Source organism: Acipenser ruthenus, chromosome 1 (genome assembly GCF_902713425.1).
Source record: "Acipenser ruthenus chromosome 1, fAciRut3.2 maternal haplotype, whole genome shotgun sequence".
In the NCBI taxonomy this organism is placed as follows: domain Eukaryota; kingdom Metazoa; phylum Chordata; class Actinopteri; order Acipenseriformes; family Acipenseridae; genus Acipenser; species Acipenser ruthenus.
In genome coordinates, this window is record NC_081189.1 from 22,099,308 (window position 1) to 22,108,807 (window position 9,500).

Consider the following 9,500-nt stretch of genomic DNA (forward strand, 5'->3'; position numbering starts at 1 on the left):
AACTAGTTATGTTGTTGACCTTTGACCTCACGTTTAAAAATAAAATTAAAACAACTGTAATGCTTTCCAAATAAATCTCTGATGCAAGTCACTGAAGTAGAGCCCTCCCTGGTTCACTTGAGCTGGAACAAACCAATACTGTACAACTATGGCCCCTTATTTTCTTCCTTTTTTTTTTTTTTGGCGTTCACAGTTTCTTAATAAAATGACCAACTTTTAGTAACCCTTTTGTTATGTTATGAGCAAAGTAGGGTTCTTCAGAAAAACATCAGATTGCTTCATCCAACTTCGACATGTATCGTTTAGGCAGGCCTACACGTTTATTTGACCATGCTCTGATTAGGCAAAAAACGTCATGACTCTTGGTGGAACAACTGAATAAATAGGCAGTTCAAACCGTCTAGAAATATTAAGCTCTATATGTGTACTTATCAAGAATAAAAACTCTGGACTTCTCTGAAAAAAAAATTTACAGTGTTATGCAATTTAGTTTAACATAAGTAGGATTGTATTCACCTACTAAAGTAGCTCTCAATTAAAGTTTGCACTCATAAGAGTAAAAAGTAATGCTGTACATAAAAGGCCAAGGTAATGACAATCCCGTTTTCAACACGTTTATCACACATCCCGCGTGTCCATACTGCAGCAATACATCCGTCAATGTTTACTTGGGAGCGTTTTCCAGAGAAAGAGATCTCTCTTACAATCATCATACTGTATCCTGTTCATTCTCCCTCCTACAACAATGCTGGTGATTTGGTTGAAATGAATGTATTGTGGGAACGGCTCTCAAAGCTAAGAAATGTATTTAGAAATGTATTCCCTACTCTGGGTGAAACTACAATAGAAGGCCAAATCATGCCAATGTGCATTCACAAAAGAATACGCTCACAGATGTATTACCAGCCAGTGGGTGGGCGTTTTCTGTGTTAAGGGCCATGCTTGTTCTACTGTAGTTAGTTATTCTTAAAATGTAATCTCTTTTAAATAAAATAATATCACACTCACATGCTCCGTGCTGTTCATTTTCATGTTTGAAGAGCTAATGCAAGAAGATTGTGTGTTGTAAATTAATAAAACGTACAGGTGTGGATTTCTGGTGTCACCACCCCCCTTATGAATAACAATTGGTTGGTTTTTTGGGGTGTTTTGGGGGTACTCCTATGGTATCAATTTGTAACAAAAGTTCAGATCAATTCAACAAGGTGGTCATAAGCTTTCATAGAAATATCCAAACAGGTAAACATGCAAACAGAATGTGTGCTATGCCTCGATCCCATAAGCATGCCCCATTGTTTCTAAAAGCAGTCCAAATTTACCAAAGCTCTCTTTTATTTGAAGTCTCTGTACTGTAATATTTTGCCAATTATACATTTCTTTGAAAATCCAGACAATAGTTTGCTCCTGTTTACAAATGATTATCAACTGTGCTTAATAAAATAAATACTGGTACATTAAATCAATTTATAAGTACAACATTTTTTTTTAATATATTTTCTATTAAACTTAGAAAGTACAGACCTCAAGGCCAGTGTCAACCACAGGTTTTGAGGTTAAAAGCAAACTGTTAGAACAAACATATTGCTTCAACCCCATGGTGACAAGGACCCTCGGAGTATCTAAACTATCTTTAAACAGTTCATTTTGATTCACAATATAAAAGCAGGCCTTCCTTTACTGTACTGATACAAACATGCAAATAATTAAATTAAATGCAATTCTTACCTTTACACCTTGAATTAGACCGTTCATTAAAAACGTATGTTGAGGAAATGTTTCATGTAGAACCTAGAACACATTAGAATATATTTAGATAATGCTATATACACATTTATATTTTGTAGATTTAACTACAAAATACAAACCACTAGATTTAAATATTAAATACAAACTACTAGATTTAAATATTTGTATTAGGACCCCAACCCGATATACGCCCCCCATCTAGATTGGGGTTAATTATTTTTTAGAACCCTGAAATCTTTGCGTTCGGGGTGCGGTTGTCTTGTGAATGACCTCATCGCAGTGCAGAACATTCACTTAACCTGAACCCGACCTGAAGATCATTGGAAAACACAAGCAGTGAGCAGCAACGTCACAGTACACATCGGTCTTCTAGTTAAAGCTACAGTACCACAGTACCTGCGCAGTACACAACACAACAGAATAAAATAACACATCAAATAGCAACCTAAATATTCTACATTGTAATACAATTAAATTCAAGACTTTTTTTTTTTAAATAAATAGTTATGTTAGGTTAGATTTCTGTAAGCTAAGAAAGCTTTAGACAATCAACTACTACTGTAAATAATAGGGATAATTAAAGAAAACTGTTGCTTCCAATGTGTGTACTCCACTGTATTGTGAACAGGGCATGCAGAGTACGTGTGTATAATATATATATATATATATATATATATATATATATATATATATATATATATATATATATATATATATATAGGCTGTACCCTGACAGCAAGCACACACTCAACTGTTACAGTAGCAAAACGTAATAGTTATTAAAATAAACTTTACAAACTACAACATTTGCAATTTAAAAACCCTTCAAGGAAAATACACATGCTTTTTTAAAACTAACCAAAAATGTGAAGCTGCATTTAGTAAATCTGGACATTTTTTCATCCATAAGGGGCTAAACAAGCACTTGCTTGTTTTGTATAGCTAGATTCAAATGGATCATTTGGATGCTAGTTACCACATACAGTGATATACAGCGGAACAGTTATTGTGAAAATGCTATAAATATAAAATCTGCACAATCTGAGCTACTGTACATGACAGGCAAATGACTTGCACATGGCCTGATATACAAAACAGGTCTGCACCACCAGCAATACCATTTGTTTAAACAAACGCTATTAAATATTTGTTATTGTTATGTTGTTTGATGCCTCCATTTTCTAATGTAAAACTGTTACTTTATGCAAGTCATGTTAACAATGCGAAACTTACGGTTAACATCGGAGTGGTCAACAAGCCCCAGGCGAAGAATTCTAAGAAAATGACAACCACTGCATGTGTAACGGTAGCATGACCGATTCCCTGTTGCTATGGAAAGAAAAAAAGTTACATTCATGAGTTATTTATACATGCATATACAGTAGGTAAAATCTAAAATTTGAATGTAATGTGAGGTCAAGTATATGATGTGTTTTTTGTACATTCTGTGTAATCACTGGTTTACTTTCACAGTACTGTATTTCTCAGTTATATCCCCAGTTACATCTGCAGTGTCAATCAGTTTTTATCATGTCAGATTAGGAAAGGGTTACACTGTAGTTGGCTCCGGGGACAAACTGAAAAAACAGTCCACCCATCCGTCTCCCAAATCCTTTGCTGTGTGTGGTGGCAATATCAATTCATTAAAATGGGAGGTACAATATATGCACTACTCACACAACCCCTCCCCCTACCCCACCCCAAACAAGAACAAAACTATGAGTGCTTCACCTTTAACTTTTCAGTTTAGATTTTGCAACTCTACTGTACTATTTATGTCCCTGCTTTCAGCTGGTAAAGAAGAGTTTATTGGATGGAGAGTAAATGAATAAAAAGCTTTTCACTCTGGATTTAAATCCAGAGCAAAAATAAAATATATTTAACCGATTGACCAATAAAAACATGTCCCATACACATGGCTGCTAAGCTCTGTTGTAAAAATTCATATGGCTAATGCAATATTTCAATATTGTTATTTTAATGCACATGCATGTCATCTCCTTTGTACAGAGCACTCTACCAATTGTGTGGAAAACATGTGCAGGGTATCATTTTTAAAAAACTTACATTGTGTCTATTGTATGTACAATAACCATTTGTTCTACAAACAATGTAGATTTGAAAACGAAGTGAACAACCAGAAGCTTGTAAGTTTCCTCTGCCATGCATGTCAGGCTATGCTTCCAGGAACCAATATTGCTTACACTGTGCAGTTCCCTAATTCACAGAGGTTTCAGGTAAAAACAACAGCAAAGTAAAACAAACAAAAGTTTAAGTCAAAAGAGACCCAGGGAGTATAACTGTATATAAAACTACAAATGAGTAGTAATCGTTATCTTTTCATTTACAAGGTCAGTATTTTATTTGTGTCATGACAATTGAATGCGTTGGCTTAAATCCAAATGGAAATTTCTGGGGCGTCATGCCATTCTCTGTGTTCAAGTCTTAAAGGGTCAGTTCTCTGAAAGCAGAGAAAGGTGTGTCCAAACTGCACAGCTAAAGTAAGGCCTAAACTTAAAGATCAGTGGATGTCTAAGGGATGCAGTTTGATGCATTTTAATTTAGGAGCAACTGCTATAAACTTGCATGTACTGTAATATATTAGTGCTTTAGAAAAAATGTATCTTGCTTTACTCCAATACTACTAGTTCAGAATAAAGTTATTTCAAAATGTATTCTAAAAGAAAATAAATCTTCGATACTCATCGGGTTAGTTGCACCTCATCTGTTTATCCTAAAACGAATATTATTGTTTACTGCAGTACATCTGGAGATTTCAAAGCAGAATAGTTGAATTTGTCACCTACTTGTCTCTCTTGAGGGGCAGATGGTGGTGGTACACTCACTGGTAACTGAGGAGACAGAGAAAGGTACTGAACACAAGGAACTACTCCACTGCCGGCACCAAGGAAGCATTTTCATAAACCCATCAAGGGTACTGATGGTAATTCCTTCACAACCATACAAATAAATGTTCTATCCTGCCCTTTTTTGGTTCGGCTATGTATTTTGGAAAAAAAAATATTTTGTTGATTTTTTTATTTTTAGAAAAACAGATTTCATTGTACTCTCTCTGTATGAATTATGATAAAAGATTATAAACTCCAGCATATAATATTTAACTACAATTTAATTCAATCAATTTAATATTTAACTACTTTTTATATATCTATATATAAACTGGATGACAGAGGTAGTGTAAAGATTAAAGGGATTACTAGCTTACCAGACAATAGTCTGCAGTGTTCGAGAACTTTGTTTGGTAGACGGAACAGGCTTCCAGCACTTTTTGGAACCTTTTTGACAATAAATATAAATCTTTTCCAACAAATGAAGTTTGAATTTGACTACACACATATGACAATGTATCAAAAGAATATCACCATCGCCTCATTCCGGACATTGCGACAGCAAAACTCACGCTGCCTGAGCGTGGTCATGGACTAACGTCAACCGTCCCGTCACGGACTGTAACCTCGCTGCATGCTCATTGGAAAAGATTTTTTTCACAATGAAAACGCAACAGTAAGTTTTACATCAACAGCACATTGGGCACATACATAATGTTAATTACATTTTAAATAGTGAGAATAATAGTAAATAGGTTTGTTGATTGTTCGAGTAATATTGTTCCTTGGGATAGCAAAATACTGAGCACAAGTCATGTCATTTCATAAAGAATCTGTATATATAGCCCTTTGAAAAGACATGACTTTAACGAAGGAACAGCAAAAGATACAACCATGCCCCACTTGAGTAATCACCTGGTTGCTATCGGCATGATTGAATGCAGCCTGTCTGTGAGAGAAGTTGCTTGGAGAATGAGATGTTCTGCTTCAGCAATCAGCAGACTAGTCCAGAGAAACCAGAAAACCGGGTCTGTGAGGGTCAGGCCACATCCTGGAAGGCAGAGGGTCACCACACCGGCCTAGGACCGTCACATCCGACTTATACATCTCCATAATCATTTTCAGACTGCAGTGGCTACAGCATGAGAAATTCCAGGAAGAAATAACCCGCGCATCAGCAGAATGACTGTAGCTCGCCGTCTGCATGAAAATGATTTGCATGCTCGGATAACATGTTGACAGCTGAGAGACGAAATCGCCATCTTCTGTGGGCCAGAGAACATCTGAGGTGGCAACAGAGAGAGTGGTGGAGTGTTTTATTCACCGATGAATGCTGTTTTGCCCTTGACAGACCTGACGGAAGCCAACGTGTGTGGAGACGTCGTGGTGAGCGTTATACTGCAAGCCAATCCAGAAGTGTCAATTTTCCAGCAGGACAATGCAAGACCACACAGTGCTAGGATTACAATTGCACGACTTCAAGAAAACAATGTCAAGGTCTTGCCGTTGCCAGCTTTTTCTCCTGTCCGGAGTCCAATAGAACATCTGTGGGACCAAATCGCCAGTGCCATCCACAGGAGACAACCGCAACCAGCCAACCTTTGCCAGCTGGCTGCAGCTGCACAGGAAAAGTGGCGGAACATCCCACAGCAGTCTATCCAGAGACTGATCAGGTCTATGCGTCTATGCTGCCAGGACTGTGTTAATGCTCAGGGAAGTCATACCTAGGGGTCATAGAATGAAATTCTATGCTGATGATGCCCAGATCTTCCTCACCTTTCCCACCTCTGACTCCAACATTTCCTCCCGTATCTCTACCTGTCTCTCGGCCATCTCCTCCTGGATGCACTCGCATCATCTCAAACTCAACCTCTCCAAATCAGACCTTTTCTTCCACCCCTCGTCCTTCCCCACCGCTGATCTCTCTATCTCTATTCCGCTTGAATCCACCACACTCTCTACCAAGAACTTTGGTGTCACCCTTGATCCCTCCCTCTCCTACTCTCAGCACATCTCAACTGGCTCGTTCCTGTTGCTTCTTCCTCAGCAACATACGCAGAATTCGTCCCTTCCCTACCGACTACTGCACCCATCTCCTAGTTCAGGCCCTGATACGGTCCCGGCTCGACTACTGCATCTCTGTCTTGCCTCTGCTACCTGTCCACTCCAGCTCATCCAAAACTCTGCTGCTCGCCTCGTCTCTTCCCTTCCTTGTTTCTCCCATGCTACACGCTGCTCCGCTCTCTCCACTGGCTCCCTATCACTGCTCGCATCCAATTCAAAACTCTTGTACTCACCTATCGCTGTCTTGACCTTTCTGCTCCCTCCTATCTCCAGACTGTCATTTCTTCTTACACCCCCCTTCGCCCCCTCTGCTCCTCCACCTCCGGCAGATTAGCTGTACCCCACCCTCCGCTACCCCACCTCCAGAGCCCGCTCCTTCTCCATCCTTCTCCACCCTCAGTGGTTGAACGACCTACCCATGGATATCAGGACTGCTCAGTCCCTGATCACCTTCCGGGGCCTTCTTAAGACACACCTGCTCAACAGCATCTGTAAACCTCAACTCTCAACTATAATGGACTATATGGCACCCAACTGTACCAGTTCTTGTATCAGTTTGTATCGGCACTGAACTGCTCCATACCGTGCCCCATTCAACTAATGCTCCTAACTATAACTGTATCTTAAATCTGACTTTACTCTTTACTTATTGGTAACCATAACCCTTTTTTTTGGTTTCTTTTTTTTTTCATATTTGCTCTTATTGGGAAATCATTCTCATCCATTTATCATACTTACATCTTACTGGACTTTACTCATAAGCAAATACTTACTATAAGTTATAACTGCTCTTTGCAAAACTTGCTCTAACTTATACCTTACTGTATTCTTCATTTTGCTAGTAAATTTGATCTCACTGTACTTTCAAATTCGCTCTTACATTTTATAACGTGATACTTTCTACTGTGATATTTTGTAACAATTGTAAGTTGCCCTGGATAGGGTGTCTGCTAAGAAATGAATAAATAAAATAAATAATAATAATGTACCTCACCTGAATTACCACAAGCCACCAGAAATAAACATAGCTGCCGAAAGGATTTACAAAAGGTTCTGCTCAAGATACTCCATCCAGCAGGCTCTGATTTCATAGATTTCAGGGCATGTTACAACTAGAGTTCAATTTATTTGTTCAGACTTGATTTGCAATGTCTGCCTTAATGCAACAGACAATGTATCTTCAAAGTAAATGGGGGAACATACTTGTGATAATGACCATTGAGTATTCCCCAAGGTAAGTGGGAGGGCTCAAAGAGTTCACTGCATTGCTACCAACAATGTTCATTAATGACTGCACTAAAGCATGGTTGTATTCCACGGCTTAGGTACTTGTAGAAAACTAAACAAAAACCTAGCTTTAGTTCCCACGTTTGCCAAACATGCTGCATTTTTGGTATAAAGTTAGTGTAAGTTAGGCATACATGAACAATTTTGGTTTCCATAGCAGCAGTTTAAATATGGTGTTCTTTTTCATACAATAAACACAAGAGGAAATTGTCTATGGCAAGCATTCTCTTTAGATGTTATCTAGAAGAAGTTTTTATGACTGGGATTTCAGAACGTGGTTATGGTGTTCACTGCATACTGTGAACATTCACATACTGTATGTAACCTAATCCAACACTATACGTTCCTACTTACATAATTTCCTTGAAATCTTTATATAAAATAATAACAATAACAATAACAATAATAATAACAACAACAACAACAACTTCCTGCTACTACTATCGTGTTACGTGTAACGAGTCAACACAGAAACAAACTGAAGACTGTCAAGATAATATTCGTCATCGGCATTCCATTCATTTGCAGATAGTGTAGCCTACGGCAGTTGGAATAACACCGACATGTTAACGGAGTATGGAGTCTTTTTCTAACTATTTACCATAGTGATAAATAAAAAAAAATGCAATTTGCAAAAAACGGTACATAACATTAACAACAACAACAACAACAACAACAATACTAAATGCCCTAGTATGCAAAAAATAGTGATAATACAAACAAAACACGTCCGTTAAAAAATACAACTTGACAAAATGTTGTGGTACAATAATATACCACATTATTGCAAATATAAAATTTCAAAAGACAAAAATAATAGACTAATACAGTTATCTAAATTTCAAAAGACAAAAATAATTGACTAATACAGTTATCTGCAAGTGTATGTGTCGGCATTAGTCTGACCTACCTTTTTTTGGCAGCCAGGCAGAAACACCGTTTCAATAACTCGAAACTTAAAGTGAGGAGTAAAATCGAAACTTAGACTTGCTTTGCCCCCCAGACTGGTGCTACAGTGCACGGGGTGTTCTTTTTCAGAAACAAAAAATACAAAATACTAGTCAGCTTTACAAGTTTTGATCTATCAACAAGCACTTACCGTGCTCCCATCTTTCATGATTATCTTTTTGACCAACAACATGATGCGGTCGGTCTGTTTCTTCTTTTTCTCTTGATTCATTTCATCACATCTTTCCGGAATTACATAAAATCCATGTTGCGTCGATATCGGTGGTATATCCGCTTCTTCCAGGTTGTCTTATTATTGTTTGCTGTTTAGACTTTGTAGTGTAACAGCAGAGTGAATAGAGCCACAATACTCTGCGTTATTATGGATTCCTCTCTCTCTCTTTTCTCAGCTGAACGTACAGTGCACTCTCTTCCTGCCGCCGCCTTTGACACAGCCGGAAAAAGCGTCACTCGGGTAGTGAGTGACGTTAAAACATCAAACAGCATAAAGCCAAGCAGGCATTCCTTTGTAATCATTGAAGAAATAGTAGTACAGTAGGGTCGTTAATCTTTTAATTAAATTAAACAATAAGGAGTAAGTGGAGG

At 37.9% G+C, this 9,500-nt stretch overlaps 1 protein-coding gene across 2 annotated transcripts in view; it reads right to left on the bottom strand.

Moving 5' to 3' along the window:
- The window catches only part of LOC117409220 (hippocampus abundant transcript 1 protein-like), a 31,177-nt gene extending 21,796 nt beyond the window's left edge, over positions 1 to 9,381 (bottom strand). Inside the window, exons 1-4 of one of the 2 annotated variants that reach the window (XM_034014903.3) lie at positions 9,046 to 9,381; positions 4,554 to 4,598; positions 2,980 to 3,075; positions 1,726 to 1,788 (exon numbers count right to left, since the gene is read on the bottom strand). In XM_034014903.3, the coding sequence (XP_033870794.3) occupies positions 1,726 to 1,788; positions 2,980 to 3,075; positions 4,554 to 4,598; positions 9,046 to 9,126 (285 nt within the window). In that variant the 5' untranslated portion in view covers positions 9,127 to 9,381. The remainder of the gene's footprint in view (positions 1 to 1,725; positions 1,789 to 2,979; positions 3,076 to 4,553; positions 4,599 to 9,045) is intronic. The other variant, XM_034014904.3, reaches the window with a different exon arrangement.
- Positions 9,382 to 9,500: the final 119 nt, after the last annotated feature.